At 44.0% G+C, this 14,720-nt stretch overlaps 1 protein-coding gene across 2 annotated transcripts in view; it reads right to left on the reverse strand.

Moving 5' to 3' along the window:
* The window catches only part of LOC122787746, a 963,913-nt gene that overhangs the window by 391,796 nt on the left and 557,397 nt on the right, over positions 1–14,720 (reverse strand). For both annotated transcript variants that reach the window (XM_044054634.1, XM_044054635.1), the window contains one exon: positions 12,874–12,941. In XM_044054634.1, coding sequence (XP_043910569.1) covers positions 12,874–12,941 — 68 coding nt within the window. The remainder of the gene's footprint in view (positions 1–12,873; positions 12,942–14,720) is intronic.

The following is a 14,720-nucleotide window of genomic DNA, read 5'->3' on the forward strand; positions in this document are numbered from 1 at the left end:
CAAACAGGAGAGGACCCAGGACTGAACCCTGTGGTACTCCACTTGTCACTGGTCTGAAGTTGGATTTGGAGTCTGCTACTTTCACAGTGTGGGTTCTGTCAGTGAGCCAGTTGGCAACCCATCTTGTGACATAGGGATTTATACCTAGTTTAGTGAGTTTATCTATAATTCCAGAGTAGGGGATGGTGTCGAAAGCCTTGGCGAGATCTAGATAGGCTGTGTGTACCACCTTACCCTCATCTACGGCTTTGGTGACTGCTTCAAAGAAGTTTATCAGGTTTAGGAGACATGACCTGCCTTTTACAAACGCGAACTGGGTGGGGTCCTGAGTTTGGAGATTACCAATGTCATTGTTTATAAGTTCCAAGATACGTTCCATAGCCTTGCAGATCAGGCTCATTAGAGGCTAATGGGGTGGTAGTTTCCAGGGTCTGTGATGGCTCCCCCATTTGTGAAGTGGGATAACTGTCACTGTGCACCATTCAGTGGGCACACAGCCTGAGGTGAGGCTATGACTGAACATGGTACTTAGGTGGGGTGCCAGTTCGTACTGTAGTTCATGCAGAACACAGCCTGGGATGTTAGGTCCCAGGGATGCTGTGTTCTTGGCTTTGGATAGTGTGTTTTTTACCTGTGCAGCCGTGATTACAGGAACTTTGCATTCTTCTGGTATAGAGATGGGCCCTTCAGGGGATGACAGGGGGGTAAAGTTAGCACTGAACCCATCTGCCAGGATGTTGGCAATATCATTTGGTTCTGTATATTTAGTGCCATTGTGCTGCAACTCAGAGCAGATCCGAGTGTTGCCATTGAGATTCTTGACATAGCTATAGAATGCTTTGTGGTTGTCTAGAGTCAGTGGTGATTTTGTTTTCATAACTAGCTTTGGAGGATTTTATGAGGGATCTCAGCTTCTTACTGAGGCTGACCAGGGAGTTTCTCCAATCATGGGATTTTACTCTTTTTTTGCAACAGTTTCCTTCTTCTGTTGTAGAGTTTGTTTATGGCAGAGGACCACCAGATTGGCTTCCTTTTTTTGGAGGATATCATCTTGGTTCTGTTAGGGATTGCACGATCCATGCACTCGTGTAAGTGCTTATAAAGTGCATCTGTGTAGGATTCAGCAGTCATACCTCTACTGTCCGTCAGCATGGGTGTCGTGAAGTTTGCCACTTCTGTCTTAAGAAGCGTGAAGTTGGCTTTGGAGAAATTTTTTTACTGTGGTTTCCCTAATGGTGGGTGGGGGAGGGATGTGGATGTCTAGGGTGATTAGCTTGTGGTCGGATCTGACCAACGAGAAATTGACCTCTGGTGTGGAGCACCGGTTGCCCATGTTGCTAATAACCAGGTCTAGGATATTGCTGCCCCTGGTGGGGGTGTGGAAAAGTTGATCCAAGGCATTGGAATTTATGAATTCCAGAAAACGTTGAGCACAAGAGTTGGTGCATGAGTAGTTTTCCCAGTTAATGGTAGGGTAGTTGAAATCGCCCATTATTAGGGTGTTAGGTTGTACCTTAATATTTTCCAGTGTATCAAGAAATGAGGAGTGGGAATCCTGGGGCATGGTGGGGATCTGTAACAAGCTACAATTTGGATTGCGGTCTTGTCCAGAGTTAGTTGCACTTGGATAATCTCAGATGCATTATGCTGAGCAACTAGCCTGGAGGTGTGGATATCCTTAATGAATATGGACACGCCTCCGTTTTTAGTGTTTCGGTCCAGGTTAGGTGCCCGAAAGGTGTGGTATGAATTATAGCCTGGTAATGCAGGGGTACTCTCTGGAGCCTTGAACCAGGTCTCTGTCACTGCACAGATGTCGATGTTCTCCATTTTAAGGAGTGCCTCGAGAGAGTGCATTTTGAGGTTTAGACTTCTAGCATTGAGTAGCAATACCATCAGATTCTTCTTGCCTGTACCTGTTATGGTGGTGAATTTGTCATGTGAACCTTGCCTAAAAAAGGCACTATAGGGGTGGCTAGAACCTTAGCCAGTATCCAGAATCCCAGGGGCGACAGGTGCAGGCCATCTCTGGCAAAGCATCGTGGTTTGTCGATCATGTCATCCTAGGCAAACAGATACTGGATCCCCTTAGAATGACACCAAAAGCTTAGCCAATTGTTGAAGTCAATCATTTTGTCCTTGTACTGTGGTATCATTCTAGGTGATGGCAGGATGCTACTCAGGGCTAGGGTCATACCTGCCTGGGCTACAAGATCGGACAGCTCCTCCATGTCCCTTTTCATGTAGTCTAAGGAGGTATGTCTCAGGTCATTCACACCAACATGGACAATGACAGAGTCATATTTGTACTTGTTGTGGAGTGACCTGAGTGCATGCGTTATGTGGCGGATCCTGGCACCCAAAAGGCAGCTGACAGTAACTTTCTCCTTGTTTAGCCTGGTGAGTGGAACATCAGTGTGCCTGACTATAGAGTCACCTATGACTAGAGTGCTGGGTACGTTGTTATGTCTTATAGGCTGTGGTTGAGTGGCACACAGAGTTTGTGGGCTATGTGTCATTTGGGTTGTGTTGAGGGGTGGAGGTTGCTTGTGTTTCTGCTTTGGAGGTCCCTGTTGCTTGGGCAGGTTTTTACCGAGAGCCTCCGTGAATGTAGGTGTCTGTTTTGTGTTTTTATGTGTGTGTTTTGGTGGTGTAGGTTTTAAGGGACTATGTGCTGATTGTGGTGTGGTGCAAGTGTTTACCTTCTCCTCTTGACTGACTAGTCCAGTCTTAGGTGAAGAGAGCTTTGCTTCTAGTTTGGCTATATAAATGCATCTCTCACAGGTTGTAGTGTTGGGTGGTAGGAGGAGAGGGTTGTCTGTGTACATGAGGCAATTACTGCATTGCCCCAAGATGCCCAGATTCATCAGGTAGACAGGAGAAAACACCGGGAGCTGACCCTTAGACATGCCTGGATAGGTGCTTGTTAAGTACCAGAAACTGTTTTCCTCTAGACAGTGAGGACAGTTGAGTGTTGTAGTAATTTGTAGCTTATTTAGTGCTTACAATAAGTTCTGAACAAGTGCTGAGCTCAAAGAAACACACTTGAGTGCTGAAACAAGAAGCTAGAAGGCTTCCCTCCAACACAGAAATGTTTGGGGGCTTAGAAGCCCACAAATAAGTCCTAGACACAGCAAATCTATATCCAAACTAGACTACCCACAGGAAAGGAAGGAAACAAGTTTAGAATTGTTTTTTTTTTTTTTTTATTAATGTTCAATCCTTCGAATACAAGGTGAAAATTTGAAATGGCAGCAGGTTGAACATGAACTGTTGCTGCTGCAGCTCCTTTGTTAAAAATCATAGTCAAGAAGTCTAAAATCGAGGCCACAGGGGCTTGATAGGGATCAATGTTGTTTTGAGAGGCCCATATAGACAATTTTTTTTTCCATTTGCTAAGGTATTGCTTCCTCGTAGAGGATTTATGAGAGGATAAGAGAATTTGCTTTGTCTCATTAGAAAGGTTTTAGAACCTGGCTATGATGGGAATTGGAGCAGCCAAGCTGTCAGCTTCAGGGACTGAAGAGAAGGATGAAGTTCCCCCGAGTGTGTCAGATCATCTGGAACTGGGTCCAGAATCCAAGGGTCCTCCAAAAGATGAAGTCGAAGGAAGGGGAACCAAATCTAACAAGGCCAATGAGGGGGCTATTAGAATGATGGTCCTTCCCAGGGCTTTTGCTTTCTGTAGTACCTTGGGTATCAATAGGATTGGTAAGAATGCATAGAGGAGACCCGAAGGATAATCGTGAACAAGTGCGTCCCTTGGGGCTTCTCCCAGAGGGGGAATCAGGGCAAAGTAGCTTCTGCATTTCGTGTTCATGTGGCTGGCAAAAAGGTTGCAGCAGGGCTGGCCCCACCTGCGGAACATCCTATCCGCTATTTCTTTCTTGAGGGACCCCTCGTGAGGCAACAACCTTTCTGCTCAGCTTATCTGCTATCACACTAGATTTCCCCGGGATGTGCATAGCTAACAGAAAGTGCTGGGTGGATATAGCCCACTGCCATACTCTTAGGGCCTCGTGACAAAGGGGATAGGACCTGGTTCCTCCTAGTTTGTTCAAGTACCAGACCACTGACATGTCTGTCTGAATCGCAAATGTACCCAGAGGAAGAGAGACCTGGAAGTACTGCAACGCTAAAAGTACTGCGCTCATCTCTAGGACATTGATTTGCAGGTGTGCCTCTTGATCGTCCATGTGCCTTGAGCTGTTCTTCCCTGAAAGTGCCCCCCCCACCCTATCAGGGAAGTGTCCGTGGTCACTGTGGCCGCTGGTGGGGGTAGAACTAAAGGACAACCTATCGTGACATGAAGAGAGGTCTTCCACCAATGAAGATGTTTTTTGCATGAGTTCGTGATAATTATAAGGTGAGACATGGGGAGCTCTTGGTAAGACCATGGAGTGAACAGCCACTGCAGAATCCGCATGTGCATGCGATCCAGCGGTATGGCCAGAACTGCAGCTGCCATCATGCCTAACAATTTTAATACTTCTGATGCTGGAGCCTTGTTTTTGGATATCAGATTGCGGACCTGCTGACGTAGTAGTAAGACTCGCTCTACTGGAAGTCTTAGCGTGGTGGTGGTGGTGTCCAATTCTGCTCCGATAAAAACAGTATGTTGCGATGGCGACAAGGCAGATTTTTCTGAGTTTACTGTAATGCCCAGCTGGCTGCAGAGTGAAAGAGTGGTGTCCCTGGCTTGAATGAGTTGATGTTTGGTGGTGGCAGTGACGAGCCAATCGTTTAGATATGGAAACACCTGGAATCCTAAACGTCTCAGTTGAGCCGTGACCACTGCCATACATTTGGTGAACACACAGGGGGCTGTAGTGAGACCAAAGGTCAGGGCTTGAAACTGGTAATGATTGGCTCCAAGCCGGAAGGGCAGATGATCCCTGGATGGTCTGGCCATTTTTATATGGTAGAACACATCCTGGAGATCTATCGAGCACATCCAATTGTCTTTTCCTAAGAAGGGAGTATCGACTGAAGCGTGACCATCTGAAACTTCGCTTTCTTGACAGATTTGTTTAGCCTGCTGAAATCCAATACAAGTCTTCAGTCTCCTGTCTTTTTTTGTAACAAAAAAGAATCCTGAGTAAGTTCTGGATTCTGTCTGGTCTGCTGGGACTGGTTGGATGACTCTCTGTTAGCAACAATTGGACCTCCATTGTTGCCTGTTCCCTGTAACTGGGTGGAACATCTGGTATTTTCCTTGTCAGTGGAGGGGGCGTGGCGAAAGGAATGAAATATCCTCTGGAAATGATACTTTGTACCCAGTTATTTGTTATTTTGAGCCAGGCATCTGCATACAAAGATAAGCGAACCCCGACTGCCTCCAGAGTAGGGTAGTCGGGTCTCCTTTCAGGAGCACTGGTAGGGCTTCCCATAGAAGTGATCACTGTCGCCCTGGTTTTCTGGAGCCCCTCTGCTGCGAGGGCAGCATCTTCAAATATTGCCCCCTACTCTGCCCCTGGAGGGGGGGGGTTCACCACGTGTCCTGAAAGGCTCCTTGGGCTTTTCGGAACCACATCTTTCCTCCCCTTTGACCCTTGGGATAGGGTCTGGTAGGAGTGGAAAAATGGACTCCAATGGCAGACTGAGTCTTTCCTTCCTGCTCATACCTGGTCAAAATTTCCTTAACTTTCTGCCCGAAAAGGGACGAGTCATCAAAAGGGGTATTTACAAAGGATGACCTGAAGGGCTCCGTGAAGGAACACAAGTGCATCCAGGAGTGTCTCCTAAAAGCAATTCGTGTACCCGCTGCCCTGCTCGTTCCATCAGCTGCATATGAAATGAGGCACATGGACAAGTTAACTATGGAGTTGAGGGTAGCAAGCTGGGAGGCAACTTTATCTGAAGCTCCTGCAGCTACTGTACCCTGAAGAGCATCTCCCAGCTCTTTAAGGAGATCTCTTTGCAGTCTCATAAAAAGGGTTAGATAGTTGAGCGAACGCAGTGCAAAAGTCGCTGAACTGAAAGTGCGATTCTCATATCTATCCATGATCCTAGAATCACTGCTAGGAGGATGGATAGAAGAGGAAGTTTCTGAAATTTCCTTTTTGGTGGTTGCCGCCACCACCATGGCATCAACCCTTGGTCAGAAAAGATTTGCCCTGGGGAGTACAGATAAATTTATTAGGCCTCCTAGGGACAAGCTCCATGGTGTCCGGAGACTCCCACGCCCTTCGTGAGACCAGCTGCATAACCACATCAAAGGGCGGAGACACCCAAGAGGTGGAAGGCTGAGGCGCCTTCAGGAGAACCGACTCGTCTTCATTAGGGTTGGTGGACTGCCAGTCACCCCTCTGCCTAAGGACTTCAAGTACCTCAGCAAATGAGATATCCTCAGAGGGGGAACGTGGGGACCCTTCTGATTCATCCAAATCGGTATCAGATGTCAAGGCCTCCTGTGGGGAGTCTAGATGCTTCCTCTTACAGACTCTCTTCCTGGGAACTGCATCAGTGGGGGCTTATGGTGAGGTCTCTGAAGAGCATGGGCCACCCAATGGGGCTTCCTGAGGCTCTGGGTCTCTACGCTTGGCAAGGATCTGGAAAGCAGAAGCAGACACAGACACTTTAGGGGAGGAGGAAGCCGGACCGGAGGTCGAGGATGTCTTAGGAGACATAACTTTCCTTATGACTTCAAAGGCACCTCTGCTCCGATGTGAAGGGACGGATGGATCACAGGAATCCGTTGATACCCCCGGCACTGGGACAGTGGGCTCAGAGCCAGAGGTAGGAGCCGAGCTCATCCGAGCCAAAGCCTCGAGAGGCAGAATCAGAACCAACAAGTCGGTCTGACTATCCTCCCCGGACCTGACCAGAGTGTGTCGGCTCCAAGAATCCTCGATCGGCGCTGAGGATGTCAGAGTAAATGTAGCTGAAGTCACTGGAGCAGGAGTCTGCTCCGAATGCTCCACAATCAACAAGTCCGACTCCTCCCGCTCTGAAGGACCGGTATGGCTCGGAGGAGGAAGAGTAGTAGCTTGTAAAAAGGTCTTCGGCTCTGAAGCCGCTTGGGTCTGAGTGGATAAAAATTTAGCAAAGGCCAGTGCCTGTAAAAGCTTCTGCACCACATGATCCACATCCAAACTGATACCTGTTCCAAAACTGGGGACCGGCTCTGAAAGGATGAAATGGTCGACTCAGAGGTATGTGGAACAGGCGTTGAAGACTTTTTCAATTTTTTACTTTCAGAAGTCTTGGAAGACTGAGGACTTAACTGGATCCATCTTGGTCGCTCAAAGCTTCTTGGAAAGAAGGTTTAAGTAAACCTCTTGTCAATCAATTTTCTTTTTCTCTCTTGGAGAACCCAGGAAGAGAAGGAATGACATATAGAGCAGCTTTCTTGGAGATGCAATGCTTCCAAACAATAAACACAGTTTACATGACTGTCGGTTACAGACATTTTCTGCCCACATTTAGGGCATTTTTAAAATACTGACTTAGGGTGTTTGCCTTGGTCAGCCATATTACCACACACACAGAATCAAAAGAGAGTGCTGTAAACTGGAGACAGCCAACAATAACAACACTGAACAAGCCCTTCAAAAACTATGGGCTAAACAGTAGTCACACACACACACACACAAAAAAAAACTACTTATCTAAAGTGAAGACATATAAATATCAAAATTGTGACAAAGTCACTATCTAAAGGCACACAGAATACTAAACACTACTATTTCACACACTAAATCTAAACTTCGACTGTAATTATTTTAAAGCTGTGACAAATGTCACTATCTAATCACACAGAATAATCTAAGCTAGTAATAAAGATAGCTGTGACAGAAAGCCACCATCTAAACACACTATAATCTAAACTAGGCCTAAAAAACAAAGCCAAATAGTAATTTAAACAAAAGGCACACACACCAAGGGAAGGGTACTACACAAAAAAGCTGTATGAGCTTATCTAATTATCAAAAATTACTATATAGATAGAAATATCAATATTAAGAGAAATGTTTGAAGAAAAAAGGTTTTTACTGGCCCAAGCTAGCAAGAACCTCCGATCTATTGCAGAGGCAAACTAGATCTGAGGTAACCCTAGGTGCATCATGGGATAGGGACTTGGCCTCGAGCTATCTGAAGACCTCGAGCTTTTTAGTAGGCCGACTCAGAGCAGAGGATCGGCTCCAAACCCATCTGTAAGAATGAATGGCAAGACAGAACAACTTCACATCACGTTTCATTTTTTTTTTTTTTTTACAAGAATTTCTGAAGAAACAGACTCACGTTTGCCAGCAAAAACATCCCAAGGATAGGCAAAGCTTTTTGGCTAAGCAGAGTGGCATTTTCTGCCCACTGTCCTCCAGACAGTCCAACAGCTAGAGAGGACATGCCCAACTTCAGGTCCAGGGTAGCTATAGGGACTACACTAGTAGTACCCAAGAAAAAGGAAGAGTGGTCTAAGGAACCAGCTTTGACCACAGCACAGTCACCTGAAAATGATGAACTTTAGCAGCTTACTTCGCTGGCAAAAGCTATGTTCTTTCTTCTTCCAGCCACAAAAAAGAAGAAAGGAACCAGTAAATTGTTACATGGTTAAGATGAAAAAGGTGCCCAATTCCCAGGGAAGCCTGACTGCATTAGTCAGTAAAACAGTTAAGTATAACCACCCCCCCCCCCCCCAATTAAAACACAGTACTTTAAATACTTAACCTTGCTCTCAAAAGTAAAATAGCACAACTTTTACCACAGAAAAAGTTTTAAACACCTTTACCTCAAAATTAAAAAAGTAACATGCCTGCTTAAAAGTGAACAAAACTAAAGAGTCAGTTGTTACACATAGCTTAATTAAATTACGCTTCACAGAAAAAGTATTTTTTGTTATAAAAATTTGAAGTTTTCCCTCTCAAAATGGAACAACTTTAGCTGATCATCTATCCTCATAATCCCACAGAAGAGAACTCTTCTACAGCTCGAACTAATGGTTTAGGTCCATGAAGGTTACCCTGAAATTTTGGATGCCGGATGACTGTTAGATTCTTAGCAAGATACAAAGTATATATTTTGCCTACTGCAGCAGTGATCTTTACCCATGCGTCTACAACCCCCTTTTCCCATCTTTGTATATGTGGTCGGGGTGTCACTTTGAAAAGTGATAATCTTGAGCCAATGTTCACATCACTGGGTGGCTAGCTCCACCACAGAGCAGTGATCCATATGAAGAATATTAGAAGTTTATTCAGATAGTGCAGTGACAGACGTCTCTTATGAGCCTATTTATGAGTACAAAAATGGAATAAGAAAGGTAATCCTACACAGGCATACAAATGAGCTTGTCAAACTAACACACCATTAGAGTACAAACAAATGAGCAATCAGACAACATAAAAGCCTCCTGCAGAAAATGGGTTTAGAATTTTAACAAACTTTACCTTGACCTTAGGAACTAGAGAGGGTAATAAGGTTTTCCAAATGTCTGATCAAAAAGAAAAAACAAAATTAGATAAAATGAGAAACAGCTGAAGGATCTCAGGCCCAGTGAGGCACAAAACCATCCACTTCTCCACAATGTCTAAGCTTTCAGACCTAACAGATGAGGCAAAGGTGACAAGAACCTGTCTCTGAGATCTGCAATGAACTGAAAAGTCTATGCCTTGGAATGCTAAGACTCCATCTTAAATCATCTCAGAACTTGTACTGAGCCATTTACCTTCTCAGGAAAATGGAACCTGTAATCCAATGCTTCCATGCTGCAAAGAGAGGTATTATGACACACTTGTGACTCCTTCTTCCCCAGGCAAACAAGTGTTTCTTTACTTTGGGGGGCAGGGGGTGGGGAGAGAGAGTCATTGCACAGATAAATTAACAAGTACTTTTTCTGATGAGGATCACTTACATGAGGAAACAGCACAGATCTCAATGTCCTTACAAGCCTCACAAATAAGGACCTTTAGGTTCTCGGAGTCCCATTCCCAAGGCACCTGCAAGATGGAGTGGGACACTCCCTGTTAAAACAAGTGGGTAATGTACTGAACAGACAAGTCCAAGGAAATAGGCAACGTGCATAAACGCCTGGAGTAAAGCCTGCTAATGCAGTAGAAGGTGATCAAGAGAACCCTAATCAGGACCTGGTACTGTCATAAAGGTATATGCTAATCACAGGTCTCGTCATAAGAAATAGTCTGACATTGACATCAAGAGCCTGCACTAAACACAGAAAGTGTGATAAGAGACGTAGGGACAAAGGTGGACAGCGGTCTCACCTTCGATAACCACATCGCCACAACAGTCAGGAAATCCTTCTATGTGGCACACCTCATCACGAAGGGCTTTTCATCCAGAAAAAAGGAGGTCATTGTCCCACTGTACTCATCCCTCATTAGACCCATTATAGAATACAATGCTCCATTTGGTATGTACCTCTCAAGACATCTGCAACAACTGGAAAGGCCTCAGAAATACCTCACTAAAAGAATCACAGGCCTAAAGCAGATGCCCTACGCTGACCGCCTTAAAAACTCCAGCTATACTCTGTCGCATATCGTCTACTCAGAGGCGATCTCTGCTTAACATACAAGGCCATGTCAAACCCAGAGCTGTTGGACATGCTACACTTAAAGAAATCCCAATCCCTCAGAGCTACACGCTCCAGGGATCTAAACCTTGTCATCACAATAAACAAAACATGCTGGAGGGATAGGTTCCTGACCCAGAGACTCCCCAGACTCTGGAATAGATTGCCCATACATGTAAAGCAGAGTGCCTCTTTGGACCTCTTCAAGAGGAACCTTGATGATTGGATGGGAGAAAGGAAATTCACCCCAGGGATCACATCAGTCGCCCTGCTAGACAGAGGTCCAGGAAAGTAAATAATGTGGGAAGAAATAGCCAGGGAATTGTTATGGCTAGGCTTGTATAGGCCCTAGGGCTGATAGCCTAGTACCAACCTATGAACCTATGAGCCTTGAAATAGAATCAGTGTTGCTGGACTCTCCTCAGTACCTTGGGTGATTGCGCCATGTTGGGCCCTGGAAATTCTCAGTCCTGAGTGCAATAAAGAGCTAGCTAGGAAACTTGAAGGACAGCTTCTTGTGAAAACACTAATCTCTAGTGAGCTCTGATCTGAACTGGGTGAAACACTGAAGATGTTTAACTACCCAATAAGATCCTCCCTATGTGGGGTGCACTTCGAAGGAATACCAAGATGAAAGGACTGCATTAACTTTACCACTCCCTATGTTAAAGAAATGGAGGCAATCCAGAAGGCTGAAGTGACTAACAAGAAACAAAAGGATTAGTCCAGACAAAATCATTTTAGCTTGCAGATCTAGGAATCTCTCTCTCTGATACCCTTCCTATGGGAGGAATAAAGACACCTTGTTGAAGCTTCTAGTTGTTTATTCAATTAATTAGGTAGGGGGATGACTGTTACATCCTCCACAGAGAGGGCATCAGAAAAACTGCTTCCTAGATTTGCTAGCTAAAGTAATTTTATCTGGCCTAATCCTTTGTACTGTGTTTCTCCCTATGTTAAAAATGTGACTGACAGAGGACTCAAGGCTATCTTGGGGCAGACATTTTACAGTCTCTGCATCTGCTGACCATCTTGGTAAACTGCTGTACTCCAGCTTACCTATCACAATGGAGGTAGCATGGCAACAGACTGGATTCTAATGAGGATATTACTAATATCCGGACTCCATGTCTAATAACTAATCAGGATACTGTAGTACTGGTCTGGGATCATGCGAGGGAACACTCCCTGCTAGGCCTGCAAATGTTTCCCTCTCAAGTCTTCATGTGGATACAGCAGTGTTTCATGATGAACTTTCTTCTTCAATGAGGTGTAGAATGCCAGTGTGGGTTCTAAAAACCACACTGAAATTCTAATATATATTTAACAAAAAGACAAAACCAAGATGATCACCAGGCTATCCTAAAACTCTTCTTTAATAAAAACTGAAAACTTAAAATGACAGGATAAGCACATTTGGGTTAAACCCTTCTTCAGATCTGCCATTAGAAGATAAAATTAAGCATTTATAGTTGAAACTAACAAACCAAACCAAAGTTGCTCCTTTCAGACACTACCTTTTAGTTATCCAGCATCTTCCACACATATCTACACCTCTTTAATGTGCGTACCTTTGACTGCCAAATAATATGTTTGTGGATTCTTATACATACACACACACACATAGATATATATATATATATATATATATATATATATATATATATATATATATATATATATACACACACACACACACACATATACATACATATATATATATGTGTGTGTGCGTGTGTGTGTGTGTGTGTGTCTATATAAAATATACTCTTTAGTCAAACACGGAGACTGTGTGACATTAAATATGTTCAAGATCCAAACTGCAGGAGACAGGAAAGTGGTTTACATGACAGAGGATAGGTAAGCTGTCCCTGCTAGGGTAGATAGAGACATGCTTATCCCTGGACACATAATTTTAACCAGGAAAAACAGCAACATTGGAGGAGGGACACTAGTCCAATCAAAATCATTAAGAAAGATTTACCTGACCATTTAAAAAAAATCACATAATACATTTACTTAAAAATATACATCAATAAATATCTAGCAGGTAAATTTAAAATTCAGCGATTTCAAAAGCATTTCAAATGCTACTCATATAAGCAGTCTAAGTTTTGTTAAAGAAAAAAAAAAGCATATTACTGAAACATTCAGTACAATTAAAAAATATTTGAACTGCACAGGTCAAAACATCAGAAACTCAAACATCCCTCTGAGAACGTTTATTCTGAAACATGTTACCATGTGCTATTACAAGCATGCATCTCACATCAGTTGATAATCTGACAACATGATCAGCATTTGGCAATATATTTCACAATTGTGATAGAATGCCACTATACCTGGAAGGGGTGCAATGTTATCGAGTAGTACTTCCACTCCTTGAAATGGTAGGGTCACAAAATCAGACCTTCAAAATGAAACAGAAATTAGTACAAGGTGCTCACTCTTACTCCACTAACACTCTGAATACTCTATTTTTATATATAAGCAAGTATTTGTCAGCAATGTTATGGCCTTTTCCTGTGAACTGCAAAGCATGCTCCTAAAATATTTGCTGATCTACTAGAGGTGCTCACTGAGCTATACTCCAACACTAACGAGAATTCTGCACTTTTATGAGGAAAGTCCCAGGCTTGAGGACATTCACGTATCCAAGGCTATACACTCCATGACTAACCAGCTTGCGACAGCAGCATGCTTGAACCCAGAGACTGCTAGTTTGTCTCCTGGACACTGGACAGCACCCACCTACAAACTAAGAAATGACGATCTATCACCATATTACTAAAACAAGTGAGGAGAGTAATACTCTTCCCAACTTACCTTACAGGCAAGTCCACCAAAGCAGATGACAAAAGGACCACTCACAGAGAGTGAGATTGTAGGAAGGGTACTCCTGGATCATCAAGGACCGCTGCAATCAACCAATATCTTAAATATATATCTGCTGCATTTAACTGTAAGGACCATCCCTGATGGATCACAGGTCAGAATGAATTTCAAGCAGTGTGAAATAAGCCAAAGGATAGCCCAAGCTCAGAGATGAGATGATCAAGTTTTAGAAAACTGATGTCCCAAAGGTGTCCATTCCCCAAAATGTGGTACAAACAATGTTGCTGTAGTGTGCATTCAAGTACTAAGCAGCTGTAGCATAAACTGCCTACAAGAGAGGTATTCTTGAAACAAATTCAGGATGTAGCCACTTTTCGGGCAGAGTGGACTATGAAAGCTGCATCTGCCAATGGGTAACTTGATGAATAAAAGCAATGCAGCTGGCAAGTTATCCAGAAAGTATCTGCATGACAATTGTAAGACCCTCTTTCCCCAGAGCAAATGAGAATAGTGAGGAGTCAGACTTCCTAAACTTGAACTCCCCTCCCTGATTTAACAGCCAAGCTGCCACAGTGCAACTTCAGCATGTGAAAAAGGCTCCAAGTATTGGTTTCTGCCAAAAAGAAAACCTATAAGAAGGGCTGATTCCGGTAAATTTGAAGGAGACACCATCACTGATGCACCAAGAGAAGATGATGGTCATCAGAAAAGTGCTTTTTGAAAACAAACCAACTCTGCAATGAAAGCAGGCTCAAACAGAAGAAAGGCCAGAAAGTACAGTTGTGTAATTACCATAAATGTAGATGTTCGAGTGTATTCACTGTTGCAGTCATTACTCTTGGGTTATCCTGCTGGCAGGCTACCCTGCAGTCGGCCAGAATTCCAAAGTCTAGGTCCGGCGTCGGTTGCTGTCGCCTCTTCCCTGACGTCAGTGCGCCAGGGGTATAAAAGTTGCAGCCGACGCCATTTTCTTCAGTTTTTCTTGCCCTAGATGTCAGGTGCCCCAAACAGGTAGGCTGAAAAATATACCAGTCAGAAATGCATGCACAAAAATAACATTTCCTTCATCTACAAGCAAATACACCAAAAAGGTTGTATAGGATAGAGAAGTGCAGATAAGTCCCAGCAAAGAGAAGGGGGATGGTTGGTGGGTAACCTGGACTGCAACAGTGAATACACTCGAACATCTACATTTATGGTAGGTACACAACTGTACTATGTTCATCGTGTTTCACTATTGCAGTCATTACTCTTGGGTAGAATCCCAAAGCTGAGGATGGGTGGCAGATGGCTGGGCTAAATAGGATTAGGAGAGGTTATGAAGCCCTGCAGAACTGCAGTGGCGAAGCCTGCT

The sequence above is a fragment of the Protopterus annectens genome, chromosome 13.part0 (genome assembly GCF_019279795.1).
Source record: "Protopterus annectens isolate FY-2018-M chromosome 13.part0, PAN1.0, whole genome shotgun sequence".
NCBI classification, from domain to species: Eukaryota; Metazoa; Chordata; order Ceratodontiformes; family Protopteridae; genus Protopterus; species Protopterus annectens.